This window comes from Rhincodon typus, chromosome 34 (assembly GCF_021869965.1).
Source record: "Rhincodon typus isolate 14 chromosome 34, sRhiTyp1.1, whole genome shotgun sequence".
NCBI lineage: Eukaryota > Metazoa > Chordata > Chondrichthyes > Orectolobiformes > Rhincodontidae > Rhincodon > Rhincodon typus.
The window spans coordinates 19143366-19160212 of NC_063365.1; the positions used below are offsets into that span (position 1 = coordinate 19143366).

At 43.6% G+C, this 16847-nt stretch overlaps 1 protein-coding gene across 1 annotated transcript in view; it reads left to right on the forward strand.

The window, feature by feature from the left end:
• The window catches only part of LOC109918255 (PH and SEC7 domain-containing protein 1-like), a 163179-nt gene that overhangs the window by 131129 nt on the left and 15203 nt on the right, over nt 1-16847 (forward strand). The window contains exons 13-14 of the mRNA XM_048616198.1: nt 2188-2352; nt 9322-9365. Of these exons, the coding sequence (XP_048472155.1) occupies nt 2188-2352; nt 9322-9365 (209 nt within the window). The remainder of the gene's footprint in view (nt 1-2187; nt 2353-9321; nt 9366-16847) is intronic.

A 16847-nucleotide genomic window follows, 5' to 3' on the forward strand; every position in this document is an offset into this window, starting at 1 on the left:
AAACAAAGTTACTATTTCAAAAGATTACAGGACTGATTTCACGCAAAAAGATCTCAAATAAAGGGTGCTCACTTTTGTGTTCAGTGGCTGTCGTTTGCTGAATTTGGTCTAGTAAAGACAGTATGTGGCAGAGCACTGTGCACAATCTGGTATACACCACACTTGGTTTCTTATTCAAGTTGAGGAGGACAGTGTGGAACTCCAAAAGGACATTGAGAAGTTGGTGGAATGGGGGATAGGTGGCAGGTGAGGTTCGATACAGGCATGTGCGGGGTGATGCATTTTGGCCAGAAGAACATTGAAAGATGATATAAAATAGGGGTATGATTCTTAAAGGGTGGGGTGGGGAGTGTATGAGCAGAGGGACCTGGGTGCATGTGTTCACAGATCATTGAAGATAGTAGGATAGGTGGAGACAGCAATTAATAAAGCTACAGTGTTCTTGGCTTCATTAGTAGGGGCATAGAGTACAAGAGCAAGGAGGTGATGTTGAACTAGTAAATGACACTTGTTCAACCTCAATTGGAGTATTGTGTACTGCTTTGGGTACCACATGATAGAAAAGTTGTGAACGTATTGGAGAGAGTGCAGAAGCGATTTACAAGAATGCTTTGAAGAATGAGAAACTTCAGTGATGAGGATAGATTGAAGAAGTTGTGACTGTTCTCCTTAGAGAGAAGAAGGCTGAGAGGAGATCTGATGGGGGTTTTCAAAATCATGAGCGGGCTGGACAGAGTAGAGAGGAAGAAGCTGTTCCCCTGGTAAAATACAAAAGCTTAAACACAGGTACCATCAGGTTCAAGCACAGCTTCTTCCCCGCTTCTTCTGAATGGACCACTCGAATTTCATATTTAATGTTGATCTTGCTCTTTGTGCACCTTCTCTGCAGTCATAACATTGTATCCCTCACTGTGTTCTATGATCCTAAAGCACTTAGAATGGTATAATCTGCCTGTACTGCATGCAAAACAAAACTTTTCTTTGTATGCGGGTACATGTGACAATAATAAATCAAATCAAATAAAAGAAAAAAGAACAAGTGGGCATAAATTTAAAGTGCTGTGCAAACGAAGCAAGGGTGATGTGAAAAAAGCCTGGCAGGTTCAATTGAGGCATCAAGAGGGGACTGGTGGTTATTTGGATAGAAATGACATGCAGGGGTATGGGGAAAATGCAGGAGATTGGCACTGGGGTTAGAAGCAGTGCAGGCACTAAAGGCTGAATGGCCTTTGCAGACAATGCTGTGGTTCTGTATATGGATTCTGTGCCTTCCATATGGGTTAGCGCACACTGAAAGCAGTCCTACTAAATTCCTGGGATTGTAGAGAGTATCAAAGACCAGTTCCAGTCTGTGACTGGCAGCGCTGAGGGTTAGTTATCCGCTAATCACAGCTGCTCACGGTGCTAGGGTCTGACAACCTTTGGAGCTGTAAATTGAGTTGAATTTGTGAGGAAAGGTCACTTGACCCAAACGTCAACTCTTGATTTCTCTCCACAGATGCTGCCAGACCTGCTGAGCTTTTTCCAGCAATCTCTGTTTGTTTCTGATTTACAGCATCCGCAGTTCTTTCGGGTTTGTTTTTAAACTTTCGAGTTGTGGCCCTTGAGGGATAGTTGGCATGTGCCCTTCTCCCAGGGCGTGGAGTGTGGGTTAAAATTGAAAACACATCACATGTGAATCTGCCTGTGTGTGTGTGTGTGTGTGTGTTTTGTTTTAAATAAAAGCGCAACCTACATCGATCACCAGATGTTTTTTCTCTCTCTCTCTCTGTCTGTTGAGCCCTGAGCTTTGCCTAGGGTGCTAATTAGGAGCTAACATTTGGTTCTGACATCGAGAACAGAGAACTGAATGCTGCGATACAGTCAGTGACGAGAATAGGTGACAGCAATTTTCCCCAAAGGGGGCTGCTTGTCTAAGGGGTGGAGAGGAGATAGAAAGGAGCTTCTCTGTGGAGCAGGCAAAACCTGGGATTGCATGCTAATACTACAGCTGGTCCCAACCAGAGGCGATATTGATTGGGTCTAGCTGTAATTCTGCTCTGCAACAGTTGCTGTGTCTGTTTGCAGTGAGCTCCTCATTGATTCAAGAAAGCCAGGCTGCTCTGTGTGTGAGAGAGAGAGAGAGAAAAAAAAATCTACCTTTTTTTTCGAAACAAAATCCACCAAACCCTTGCCTGCTGCCCGGAGGGAAACATGATCGGTTTGAACAGTGTTCACACAGGCGAGAATCTGCGGCCCCGTACGGCAGCGTCTGCCCGCTATAACCGGGATTACTGCGGGGCACACGCCGCTCGCTACCGGCCGCCGCAGCGCTCCAAGTCCTTGCGAAATCCCGGCGTCGACAAACACAAGGTAAAACCGGCGTAAATCCCCCATTTCCTCCCCCCACCCCAAAAAAAAACTCACATCTGAGCAGCTTTGCAACATCGGGATGTTTCTTTTTTAAAAAAATGCTGATCGAATCCGAATTTGCAATTGTTCAGAAAAATTGTTGTGTTTTTGTTTCAAAAGGAAGTAAAATTTTAAGGAAATTAGGAAACTTGATCAAATCGAATGATATTCTCTGCTGCGTGTGCATGGTTGGACTCTCCTGGTTTAGTTGTCCGGAGCATGCATTGGATAAAGATCCCACAAACAGCTAAAGTCAAATATTTAGGGGAGGGCAGGGAATTTGGGATGGGCTTTACTTGCTCTCTCCCACTCCCGACGGTGTGTTGGCGTTGGGGGTGCGGGGGGCAATGCGCCCCAGTGCCCAGGAATGTGCAAATATCAGCCCCCCCATCGCCAGGTTTGTTTTGCTGCAATGCAGCATAATATTGAGAGGGTACAAAAGTCTTGAGACCCGCAGCTGTGCATCACTCGAAGTTGTTCCTGGACTGGAGCTCTGTCATTCCTGCTGTTTTGCACAGTGCCTTCCTGAATCGGTGCGCATGCAAGCAGCGGTAATGCCATCGTTGCAATCTTGACTTTACAGGGACAAGGCTTAATCGCCCAGTAAGTGGGAGCTCAGCCCTAGGATTCAGTCTCAATTTTTCATTCAAATCACTGCCTGCTGTGGATGCATTCCGTTCACGTTATACTGTGTACCTCTTCATTAAATTGTGTTTTTTTTTGTTATTAAAATATACTTTTTAACTAACCTGTTCAGGAATGTTGTTACGTGCCTCTGGTGGGACTTGAACTTGGATCTCCTGGCTCAAAGGTAGCGGCACTACCACTGCAGCCCATCCTTAAATTGTTGGTTTAGTTGTGCCCCTGCACTTGAATTGTGATGTGGGAGTTCTAATGATGGCTTCCCCCTCCAAATGTAATGAGGTGGGTTTTGTTGAAGTGTCTGGCATACTGTGTTTTTAAAAAGAAACCCATTTGAAAATTTTATGACGTACCTCTAGGAGCAGGTGAGACTTGAACCTCTGGCCCAGGGATAGGGGCGTTATCAGATTGCCACAAGATTCCTTTTCCACAGTGCCCCTCTAGCTGATTGTTAGTCAAGTAGTTTTAATCAACCTGCTCAGACATATTCTGACACACCTCCGTGGGACTTGAATCCCAGATTTTGTGTTCCAGAGGTCGGAACGCTACCAACTGTATCACAACCAATTGCTTTGTTGTGTGGACATGAAGGATGAGAATGAGGTACTAACGCAGACATTTGATCTGAAATTTGCAACGAACAAGTGATTCCTGTGAATTTCGAGGGTTCCAGAGGTTACTAACCACTTACCTTTTTGCTCTGTGAAAGTGGGAACAACTTTTTTGTGATTTGCATGGAGTTACTCCGTTTGCACATTAGTTAGTGACTCTCTTCACCCACAGAAAGTTCACCCTAGTTACTGACCCTTTCAATAAAACAAAGAATTCCGGATGCTGGAGATCTGAAATAAAAAAGGAATTCTGATGAAGAGTCACGAGACTCGAAATGTTAACTCTGCTTTCTTCCCACAGATGCTGCTGGGTCTGCTGAGTTTCACCAGCAATTTCTGTTTTTGTTACTAACATTTCAATGATGTGAAAGGTGGTTTGTTTACCTGTCTCATTATAAGTGGACTGATTATAGGGAGATAGTAGGAACTGCCGATGCTGGAGAATCTGAGATAACACGGTGTAGAGATGGATGAACACAGCAGGCCAAGCAGCATCTGAGGAGCAGGAAAGCTGACGTTCCGGGTCGAGACCCTTCTTCAGAAATGGGGGAGGGGAAGGGGATTCTGAAATTTATCCCTCTTCTATCCGCCTCCCCCTCTCTCCCTATTTATTTCAGAACCGCCTTCCCCTCCCCCATTTCTGAAGAAGGGTCTCGACCCGAAACGTCAGCTTTCCTGCTCCTCGGATGCTGCTTGGCCTGCTGCGTTCATCCAGCTCTACACCGTGATTATAGGGAGAGGTTGGACAAGCTAGGACACTTTTCTTTAGAGCATAGGAGTTTAAGGGGGTATCTTATAGAAGTGTATAAGATCATGAGAGGCATAGATAAGGTGAATGCACTCAGCCTTTTTCCCAGGGTAGGGGAATTGAGGACTAGAGGGCATCAGTTTAAGATAAGAGGGGAAAGAATACACGGGAGCCTGAGGGCGACTTTTTTTACACAGAGGATGGTACGCATATGGAATAAGCTGCCAGCAGAAGTGATTGAGACGGGTACATTAACAACATTTTAAGAAGCATTTAGAAAAATACATGATTAGGAAAGATTTAGAAGGATATGGGCCAAGTGCAAGGAAATGGGGTTAGTGTGGATGGATATTTTGATTGCATGGACCAGTTTGGGGCGAAGGGCCCTCTCATTGCTGTAGGACCCTACGACTGTATAATATGAAATATAAGTATGGAGACTTATTTCTTCAAGTTTTGAATTATTGCAGGAGAGTTTGTCAAATTTTACATCTTCTTTCTCTTTCTGTTCCTTTCCTCTCTTTCTTAATCTAGTATTTCTTTACCTCACTTTATTTTACTTTCTGCAGCTGATTTGACATTGGGTTCACTCACTGTAACACATAATCCTTCTCAAGTTTTCCTCCATTTCAGCAAGCATTTTGTACTCGCTGTTCCAGTCGCTGTCCAGAGTTGACAGTGACCCATGTTACATGTGGTCATCTGGAGATTTGCAAATTGACACACTCGTCCATTTTATTATTTGTTATGGATTTGTATTGTGTTCACCATTGCAGTGATGGTGCTGGGAGGAGCTCAACCTAATATGGGAGGGAAAGGCCAGAGATTAGATCATCATAATCCTCATCTGAGATTCTTGCATCGAATGACTCAATCACTGGAATTAATGGGAAGTAAATTTGGGAAATTGTTACACTAGGGATGTCAAGGAACATGGAATAAAGTCAGCTGGAGTTGAGCTGCAGATCAGCCATAATCAAATTGAATGGCTGAATATTGGTCAAGACTTGAAGTGTTATCTCAGGAGCTAGAATTAAATGTGTGACTTACTGTGTCCAGTACTACTATTCCCAAGTGAGTTGTAATTCCATCAGCCTTGTCCTCAGATGTTTCCTCTTGGGGAAGAATCTAGAACTAGAGATTACTGTTTAAAAATAAGGGGTCACCCATTTAAGACAGAGATGAGGAGAATTCTTTGTTCTCTGAGAAGGCCCTAAGCCTTTGGAGCTCGCTTTCTCGAAAGACGATGGAAGCAGAGTCCTTGAATACTTGTAAGATTGAGGTAGATTTGTGATAAGCAAGAGGGGTGAAAGGTTACCAGGCTAGGCAAGAAGGTGGAGTAACCAGATCCGTCTTGATCTTATTGAATGGAGGAGCAGGTCCAAGGTACTGAGTGACCCAGTCCTGCTCCTGTTCCACATGTTCTTGTGTCCTGGCCAACATTCCACTCACCACTCGGAAGATATTAGCTCATTGTTCAATAACTCAGGTGTGACTGCTACGTTTGGCAACATAATAGCAGTCACTTTGTTCCCAAGTAAGTTACAACATGTGACATTTCTTGATTCCTGTGCTGCTGTGCAGTGTAGTGTGGCACTTGCTTCTGTAAAACACAGGCAATGCTCACTGTCAGCCTAGGAAAGTAAAATCTGAGATTGTTCAGTTTCTGCTAGGTAGGGACATTCATGGCTGTGTGACCAAGGTGAGTCGGTTGGGTAGAGGTTACTGATCAGCCAGGATCTCATTTAATGCCAGAACAAGTTCGATGGACTGAATGGCCTATTCCTACATTCCTTCAGAGAAAACCTGTTCACGCGTGTAAATTGTAGTTTACACCAACCTGCTCCAAAACAGCAAAGCAGCTGCTCAATGCAGTTATACACAATGGTTTGCAGTGAATGGGACTCTGAATGATATTTAAACCAAGGCCAGTTCGTTTTTGAAAAGTGCAATCAGGGTTTGTCTGTTTTGGAATCTTCAACCAACTGGGAGCCAGATGAAACGTGTGAGACATATTGAAGACTTTATTACTTTAGACCACATGCTATGTGGTAACTGTGTTGTGTTCGATACTATAAAAACAACAATGCCTTTGCCAAAGGCTGTGCTATTACAGGGAGGCTGATGATGTGTGTAATGTGAAAGCAAGATGAAAAGAAAAAGATACTTGTCAGAGACTGTTGAAGTGTTCTTCTCAACGGAACCAAACAAATTGCAGCAAAAATGCAAGGATTTGATTTGTTATTGTCACGTACCTAGGTACAGTGAAAAGTTTAGTTTCAAATGCAGTACAGGCAGATCATATCATACAAAGTGCATTAGGGTGATAGAATAGAACGTGGAATACAATGTTGCAGTCTCAGAGAAGAGAGTGAGATCAACATTAAATTTGAAATTTGAGATCCGTTCAGAAATCTAATAACTGTGGGGAAGAAGCTGTTCTGGAATCTATTGGTACATGTGTTTAAGCTTTTGTATCCTCTACCCGACCGAAGAGATTATAACTGAGGTGGGAGGGATCTTTGATTACATTGGCTGCCTTTCCGAGGATTGTCCTGATCAATCTGTGAAATTTTGGAAAGACGTCAGTGATTTTGGAGTAAATATTTCTCATGGGACTCAGCAGGGACTCGGCCACACCATGTCACGTGCAATAGCAGGTGAAGCACAAGGTTTCTCCCGAGGTATTACTGCTAGACTGTTAATCCAGAGAACTGTGAAATGTTCTGGGTACCCAGGTGTGAATCCACCAATTGTCGAGTGCTGGGTTGATTTTGCAAAGTTTAGGCACCAGGTAAAGTTCTTCAGACTTTGCCTCTTTAGTGGTGAACAATTTCCTATTGTTTGCTGTTTGCAGTGAATTGCTGAGATTTGCACGCACATTTACAACGTGGCTATAAATAGTCAAGCTTGGCGATTCCTCTTCGATTGTCACTGTCCACTGCTGAAATCCAACAGGGTGGGACGTGATGCATCACACAGAAAGCAGTTTGGTGTCTGTTCAAGCCTCTCTGCTCCTATGATGCTGCTTGGCCTGCTGTGTTCATCCAGCCCTGCACCTTGTTGTCTCGGATTCTCCAGCATCTGCAGTTCCTACTATCTCTGGTGTCTGTTCATATTGTATTTTGTGAACGTTTCGACTGTGACCAATTGCCCCACTAGATTGTCATGTTTTTGAGTTGAAACGCATGCTCAAACAGGAAAATTTTCCAAAACACACTCCCCACCTCCCTGATAATCACTGTCTGATCTGAATTCCAATCCTAGCTGCAGGGGTTGAAGTGGAAGCAAGCTGATCCACTATGTCACCTGATCCTCGGTGGAAATCTAGTTCAACAAACCAACCACCGATTGGTCAACCCCAGGGAGCAATGTGTACATACACCATAGTAGAGGCTTGTCAGTTTACTATATGGGAATCTCCTTCACTGGAGCTTGAACCTATTCCACAAGGTATTATTGAGGTGGCTGGGATCTGGAGGAAAACCTCACGGGAACTCGTTTTGAACTGAAGCCATAACAAAGATAAAGATAATTTTATGTGAAGCAACGGGGGCAGAGAAGCATTGACTTTGAAGATAGCACTTTTATCTTGGTAACCTCTTAATAAAAATATAACACATGCATGCACTTCCAGGGACTGTGCTGTTTTTGTCATTCCTTTAGTAGTCAAGCATGAACAAGAAGCATTTTGTGTAGTATCGTTTCCCAGCATCACCCTCAGCCAATTAAAAAAACAACTCCTTTTGGGGGAGCAGGCTTAAGGAGCTAATGGTGTGCTTCTGTTCTCCCACCCTAACCCAAATCACCTTGATTTTATTTACATCGTTACATCTTATACATGTTGAGTTTGTCTGTGATCTTCCTATCTACTTCTGGAAACGATTGGGACTGAAAAGTAACCCTGAATCTTGAGAAACGCTCAATGATATTTTGTGAGTTTTCTTTTATGTCCTGAGTGCTCTTACAGTCACCTGAATATTTGTTTCTTTTCCCCCATCACCAAATCACCCATGGTATTTTTTTCATTTTCAAATGATTAATTAAATGCAAAGCCCATTAAGGGCAATGCAGACTCTCAAAGGTGAGAGAGACGTAGGGAAATGGAGTTGGAAGAGGAGAGATTTTTTTAAAGATAACTGGTGCCTTTGATACAAGCAAGCTGACACTAATCCAATAGAATGAAAGTACAAATGAATCAAGTTTACAGTCTGTGAGAACAGTATGTGGAAAAACCCTTCTAACGTCTTTTAAAAAGACCTTCTCCTTTGAGTAGTGACAAATGGACAAGTTCACCAGCTTTATAAACAGACACTTGCCAATAAAACAATACAATCCTGGCTCATTCCAGCATATATACACAACAAAAACTAAAGGCTCAGTTAAATATTTCCAAGAAAAACTTACGATGGAATTTAACCCTTGCTATTTGCAAGATTAGAAGTTAGACAGTACCAGGTTATAGTCCCAACAGATTTATTTAAAATCACAAGCTTTTGGAGCCCTGCTCGTTTGTAAAGAGTGGTGCTCTGAATGCTTGTGATTTTAAATAAAACTATAACCTGGTGTCACGTCACTCCTGACTTTGTCCACCCCAGTTTGTAAGATTGTTTAGGATGCAAAATGAAGAAAGCCCTTCAGTCCTTTTGTTGTCAAGCTTCCTAAATATGAATCTATTGTCTCGCCAAGACACAACTTCAAGTTTAACGTCACACCTAAATGTGGCATTCAGTGGGAAGGGACAATGTCCTCTCTCAATGCTGCACTGTAATGTCAACTTATGCTGCTTGATTTCAGGGGTGATGCTTTGGAATGCAATCTTTGACTGATGGGAGACCAACTAAATCAGGCTTGTGCACTGAAGCGATTCTGCGTTTGGTACTGGTGGGATCTTCATTATTTATCATGATTCTTTTCACTTTTCTGCAGGTTCTGTACAGCTCGATAAAGAATGAAAAGTTACAGTGGACAATGTAAGTATGGAGCATTAGTTTTGAGTCCTTGTCGTTGTCACAAAGCATTATAATTTTGTTGTCATTTGCTACTAGGAGTAGACAGGAAATTTTGCAGAGCTAGCTATAATTTCTGTCTGTCTGGAGCAGTGAAATCTCTTGAAAATATTAGTGTACTGCCAGGGACATTGGAAATAGTGGTGTACACTGAGTAACCCTGTGGAAATTCTGATGTACTACCTCCTGCACCTGGAAATACTCCCAGAGACACTCCACCCTCCACTCACATCTGTAATAAAATATTGATAAGCTAACTATTAGAGTCCACCCCCACAGACTAGCTGAGATTGACAGCTGCATGTATAGCTTGGTTCCTCTGGCCTTCATTGTCAGTATATTGGACTGTAACAGGCAGAAACACGTGAGATCATTCTTCCTTATGTGTTTTCGACCAGTCTGTAAGGCTTAAAGGAAGCAGATAGGATTTGGTGCTTTCTAATTGCATTGTGTCTCCCTGCCTTATAATTGCTCGAACATCTGATGGGTTCAAATGATAGTATCATATTAACTATCACAGACTAATTAGACAGATTATTGTCTTGCAAATTGGTACAGGTGGGAGATGAAGGGTAGCTTCTAAGTCATGTTCGAAATAAATGAAGGAAGCTCTACTTGTGCTCTGAACATGGATTTGTATGTACTCACATGTATCTCCCTTGGCACTGTTCAAGGTAACTTAGAGGTTTGCAGTGTTTTAGAAACATGATAAAATTTTTGGATGGAGACTGTTCAGCCCATTGTGTCTATGCAGAGTCTTTGATCAAGCAACGCAATAAATTGCCTTTCCCCGTTTGCCTTGAAGTATTGATCCAATTTTAGATCTTGCTATTGAATCTGCTGTTGGACAGTGTGTTCCAGGTCACATCTTGCAGTGTCGGAACATGTTTAGTAATGTTGGCTCTTTTGTCAATCATCTCGTGTTTGTGTCCTTCTGGGTACTGACCCTCCTGCTCCTGGGTTTCTCCTATTTACTGAAACAAAAACGTCCATGATTTTGAATACCTCAATTAAATGCCGACTTAACCTTCCTGCTTCAAGGAGAAAATCCTGCCCTTTGGAATTCCTCATCCCTCTCAAAGGGACTATTCTGTGTATCTCCCTGTTAAAGTGTAATCAATGTCAGACATTTTGAGTGAGTTTGTGTGCCCGTACATTATGGGGCTGGAGAATCAGTGTGTGCAGTTCTTTGTTTTGAAGTTTGTATTTTTCACCTCTGCCTGCATTTTGCCCCTTCAAGTCTGAATCAAAAAGTTTGCATTAGGCAATGAGGGAGTGTAAGATTGTGTCTGCCACAATGGGGGTGGTGTTCGGGCATTGTGTACCTATGCAAGGCGGTGGTGTAGTGGTAATGTTGCTGGGCAAGTAGTCCAGAACCTCGTAGATTATTGTTCTGAGAGCACGGTTCAAACCCTACTGTGGCAGATGGTAATACATGAACTCATTAAAATTCTGGAATTAAAAGGTAGCCTAATTTTTGTAAGAGCCCATCTGGTTCACTGAAATCCTTCAGGGAAGCTGATCTGCTATCTTTACCCAGTCTAGGCTCCAGCCCCAAAACAATGTGGTTGGCTCTTAACCCCTCTCTGGGCAGTTAGGGATGTGTAATAAATACTGGCCCACCCAGAGATGCTAAAATCCTGTGAATGAATGAATGAAAGAAAACGAATGCCTTAAATTTGTCATCTTTAGCTCGGATTAAAGGGTTTGTTGGAATTCCATGTCAGTGAAGGACCTGGGAAGATTTTGCGATGACCTTTTAAATGCCTGTTGTTGTTAGGTTGTTACCTGTGACAGGAGCCTGTAAGTTGAGTAATGGTGGCACTAGACCGCTGTTTTATTTATTTATTTTTAAAAATACGCCGAGACCCGGAACGTGCTTCCTGAAGGGGTGACAGAAGTAGATTCAACAGTAACTTCATAGAATCTACAGTGTGGAAGCAGGCCATTCTGCCCATCGAGTCCACACAAACCCTCCGAACAGCATTCCACCCAGACCCACCTCCTCCCCTAACCCTATCCCTGTGACCCTGCATTTAGGGTACTGTGATGTACATCAACCCACTGGGGAATGGGTGCAGTTATCCCCTTGGAAGGGGGTGCCATGTTTTGCAAAGGGCCAGTGTGGAGCAGGGGTGCTCATCCTTTCCTCGCCACTGACACAGAAATTGTGTGAGCTGCGGCTTTCATCTGTTACCTGAGATCGAGTGCAGCTATTGACTAACGGGGATGTGACCTGGATGTGAGTGTGAGTGGTTCGAAGCTTGGTCAGTCTTCACATGGGGCTCAGGCAGCCCTCTCCTGGCCAAGTGGGTGTGTGTCGGACACTCAAACCCAGTCTTGATGCTGACGGGAAAGCTCACTGCCTTCGCTGTGGGCGAAGAAGAGGCCAATGTTGTTACTAATGCTTGCAATTCTGAGATCTTCACCAGGGTCCTGCAAATGGAAAAATCTCAGAGTGAAAATCCGCCCTACCGTGTGGCTAAGACGCGTGATCCAGTAGTCTTGCCACCGTGCAGGTCGGGTGATCCATTTCAAGACTTTGCTACTTGATCTCTTGCCAGGTACAACTTTCAGCATTTTGGGCATCATCTCCATCTCTAACTGCCGTGTTCTTGGCAAAGTAACGCCCAGAGGGAGACCGTGTGTAAGTTGTCCTGAATGTCCCAACACCTGTGTAGGCTGGCGTAACTCCATGGTGGACAGCACTGGGGTGAAGCCTGAGGATGTAGTTACTTGGGGAGATAGCAGAAGCAGGCCATTCAGCCCCTCCGTCTGCTCTGCTATTCTTTTAAGAGCATGGCTGACCTACCTCAGTGCCACTTCCCTGTGCAATTCCCATGTCTCTTGATATCTTTAACACTAATCTCTCTCCCTCGAATACAGTCAATGACTGCGTTTCCACAGCCCTCGGGGATAAAGAATTCCAAAGATTCACTGAGTGAAGAAAGTCTTCCACATCCTGGTTCGAAATAGCCTGCCCCTTATTCCAAGAAAGTGAACCCTGGTTCCCTTATGTCGTCAGCTGAAACATTAAAACGAATTTCCCGCTTTCTGCCTTGGGCGAACGTAAAAGAATCCATGAAACTATTTTGAAGGAGAGCAGGGAGGTTCTCCCTGCTTCCCGGGTCAGCACTAACATCTCAATCAAAATTGCAAAAAGCAGCTAATCTGGCCGTTATCATGATGTTAATGGGATCTTGCTGTGCATGCTGCCTTGTAATAGGGCCTCGCTGTTCAAAATATTTCACTGGCCATGGAGCGCTTTGGGATGTCCTGAAGTCATGAAAGGTGCCATGTAGATCAAAGTTATTTCTTTTTTAACGTGCCAGACCTTTTAATATACCCAACTCACTGATTCTTGAGGTTGTAACTGGGTGAAGCTAGTCTCTCTCGCTTGAGCATAATTACCAAAATATTAAACGTAAAAGCTCTTTCAGGATCAGGACACTACTTCTTGAATAGATGTGGTGTCTGCTGCGCCGTTGAACTAACCTCCCTCCCGTTATACTGCATTGTTCTATGTCATAAACCTCCCCACGCCATTGCTTCAGTCACCATTGAATGTAGCAATATCACACGTATTTATTGAATTACTTTCACAGCTCCATCCTACAGTTTACAGGTCTGGAATTTTAATAAATCAGAGAGGTTTGTTTTTGAGCGTGTGGCCTACTAGGACATTCTGAAGCCTGCGTTGTCAAGGTGACTGACAGCTGCAATTGATAGATGGTGAGCAGGAGAATATCAATGGAGAACATAATTTATTGCTGAATAATAAATATTTCTGTAATACTTGTCAGTTGATTACTCATTCATCAATAAATTATTCAGCTTCTTGTGTTGCTCCTGGTTTCTGGGTAAGGTATTAATAGCATTTCAGACCACCATCTGCATTCACATAAAAGACGATTCATAGCATTGTACAACCCAAAGGGAGTCCATTTGACCCATTGTTGCTGTGCTGGCTCTTTGAAAGTGCCTCCTAATGAGCTTCACTTCCCTGCTTTATGCTCTGTAACCTTATAAAATCTTCCCTCCTCAAATATTTATCCAGTTTTGTTTTAGGATGTTAAGGTGGCTCAGTGGTTAGCTCTGCTGCCTCTCCGCGCCAGGGACCTGGATTCCATTCCATCCTCTGGCGACTGTCTGAGTGGAGTTTGCACATTCTCACTGTGTCTGCGTGGGTTTGCTCCAGTTTCCTCCCAAAGATGTGCAGGTTGGGTGGATTGGCCTCGCTAAATTGCCTGTACTGTCCAGGGATGTGTCGGTTGATTAACCATGGGAAATGCAGGGTTAGAGGGATAGGGTTGGGGGAGGAGGTGGGTCTGGGTGGGATGCTGTTCAGTGAGTTGGGGTGGACTCAACGGGCTGAATGGCCTGCTTCCACACTGTGTCCTCTGATTATTGGGCCTCCTGTCTGTTTCTGCATGCCTACTTGATCATCACTCTGTGTAATTTTGAGCAATTTCCTTAAATCAGCACTTAGCCTTCTCCACTCCAAGGAACCCAACCCCGACTTCGCTTCCCTCCAAAGAGCCGAGTAAAAAGAGAGCATGATGCTGTGAATGTTGGAAGTCTGAAATAAAGTCATGGCAGTTCTGAGCTAGGGTCACCGGATCCAAAACATTTAACTTTGATTTATTTTCACAGATGCTGCCAGACCTGCTGAGCTTTTCCAGCAACTTCTAGTTTTGTTTCTGATTTACAGCATCCGCAGTTCTTTCAGTTTTTAAAATCATCAAATGCCGGCCGCGCTCAGCTGTCTAGGCTGTGATTGAGGAAAAACAGTTAACATTTGAGGTTAAATCCCCTCTGATGGTACAGTTAAGCAACTCTTTTACATAATTCCCAAAGCAGATGTGTCTCATCTTAATCAGTAGACCATGTGTTACGCATTAGGTAAACACACTCATCACCTCTGGGAAATGGAAGGCACAGATTGTCATTATTTTATATCGAGATTATAATTAGCAGCACACCTAACTGGAAATAGCCTGGAGTCTCCAGGGCAGTGTGTGGGCTGTGGAAAGGAGAATGATGTGTATATATGCAGTGTAGTTTGTTTTTTACGCCGGTTGTTTTGGAATGTAATCTGAATTTTCTGTTTTCTTGGGGCTTATTACAGTAAATGTGAATTGTTGTTGTTGTCAGAGAAAAACTGAACTGTTTGAAGTCTGCGAGAAAGTTAACTAACCCCTGGAGTACTGTTGATGAAGGGACCTGTTTCAATGGTACTCCAAACATCATCATATTTAGTGCTTGGATCAATCCTGAATTACACCAATGATAAAAGAAATTCCAACTGTGAGGCTAAAGGTTGTAAGCCATGGTGCAGTTGGCACCAGACTGATTCCTTGGATGGTAAGACTGATCTACCGAGAGAGACTAGATCACTTAGGACCAGAAGAAATAGGAACAGGCCCTACTATGGGAATTATTTTGTGAAACTTGAAAGGGTTCAGAAAAGCTTTACAAGGATGTTGCTGGGGTTGAAGGGTTTGAGCTATAGGGAGAAGGTGAATAGGTTGGGGCTATTTTCCCTGGAGCATCAGAGGCTGAAGGGTTTATAAAATCATGAGGGGCATGGGTAGGGTGAATAGCCAAGTTCTTTTCCCTGAGGTGGGGGAGTCAAGAACTAAAGGGCATAGGTTTAAGGTGAGCGGGGAAAGATCTAAAAGGGATCTGAGGGGCTACTTTTTCAGCAGAAGGTAGTATGTGTATGGAATGGGCTGCCAGAGGAAATGGTGGAGGCTGGTACAAGCATTTATAGCATTTAAAAGGCATCTGGCTGGGGACATGAATAGGAAGGGTTTAGAGGGATGTGAGCCAAATGCTGGTAAATGGGACTAGATTAATTTAGGATATCTGATTGGCATGAAAGATTTGGACTGAAGGGTTTGTTTCCCTGCAGGGGGAGGCTAGGACTCTAGGGGTAGGCCAAATGGCTCCTCAATCCTGCTCTGCCATTCAATAAGATCATGGCTGATCTTTTCATGGACTCCACTCGATTACCCGCCTGCTCAACATTACCCTTGATTCCTTTACTGTTCAAAAATCTATCTATCTTTGTCTTAAAAACACTCAACAAGGTCGCCTCAACTGCTCCACTGGGCAGAGAATTCCACAGATTCACAACCTTTTGGCTGAAGAAGTACCCCCTCAACTCAGTCCTAAACGTGGAGACATTAGGGACTGCAGATGCTGGAAGCCAGAGTCAATAGATGTGAAGCTGGAAAAGCACAGCTGGCCACGCAGCATCTGAGGAATTTTTAAACCTGCTTTCCCCTTATTCTGAAGCTATGCCCCTTAGTTCTAGTTTCATCTGCCAATGAAAACAACCTGCCTGCCTCTATCTTATCTATTCCCTTCATAATTTTATATGTTTCTATAAGATCCCCACCCCTCATTCTTCCACATTACAATGAGTACGCTCTCTGGAGAATATACTGTCTGGAGTTAGAATGAGAGGGGGTTCTCACAGAATTCTACAAAATTCCGACAGGACCAGACAGGGTAAACACAGGAAGTACATCTGCGATGACTGGGAATTCCAGAACCAGCAGTCATGTGGTAGGCCATTAAAGACTGAGATGAGGAGAAATTTCTTCATCCACAGAGTGGTGGGCCTGTGGAATTCTCTACCACAGAAAGTGATTGAAGCCAAGACATTAAATGTTTTCGAGAAGGAAGTTGATGGAGTTCTGGAGGCTAAAGGGAATCAAAGGGTGAGAGGTGGGGTGGGGGTGGAGGAAGCGGAAACACGGTACTGAGTTGGATGATTAGCCATGATTGTATTGAATGGTGGAGCAGGCTTGAAGGGCTGAATGGCCTACTGCTCCTACTTCTATGTAGCTTGCTTGTGAGTCAGAAGGTATTGGGCTCAAAGTGTGCTCTGGAGACATGAATATTTGAGTTGGTACTGAGGGAGTGCTGTACTGTCTGAAGTCCATATTGTTTTTGAAGGGTTATTGTGGCAATAAGTATACTTACCATTAACGTTTTTTTGTTATTGACCTATTTTTCTAATCAGCCTGTTCAGAAATGTTCTTACACACCTCTGGAGCAGATGAGTCATGAAGCAAGGCACTTCGGTCCAGGGGTAGGGACACTAGGGACACTAAGAGCCTCAGTTCCTCTATTCCTTTATACTGACTCTCTGCTCAATCTAATTATCAGTGATAGAGCATAAACCGCTGATGAGTCTTAACAGAAGATGCATTTGTCTTTCTTAACTAGGTAGTTTATTGTATTGGATTATTGTGGCAATAAATATACTTTCCATTAGCTTTTTGTTTTACTCGAAAAGCTCAGCAGGTCTGGCAGCATCTGTGAAAGAAAAAAACAGTTAGCGTTTCTGGTCCAGTGACCCTTCCTCAGAACTGGAGGAAACGTTAACTCTGTTTTTTCCTTCACAGATGCTGCCAAACCTGCTGATCTTTTCCA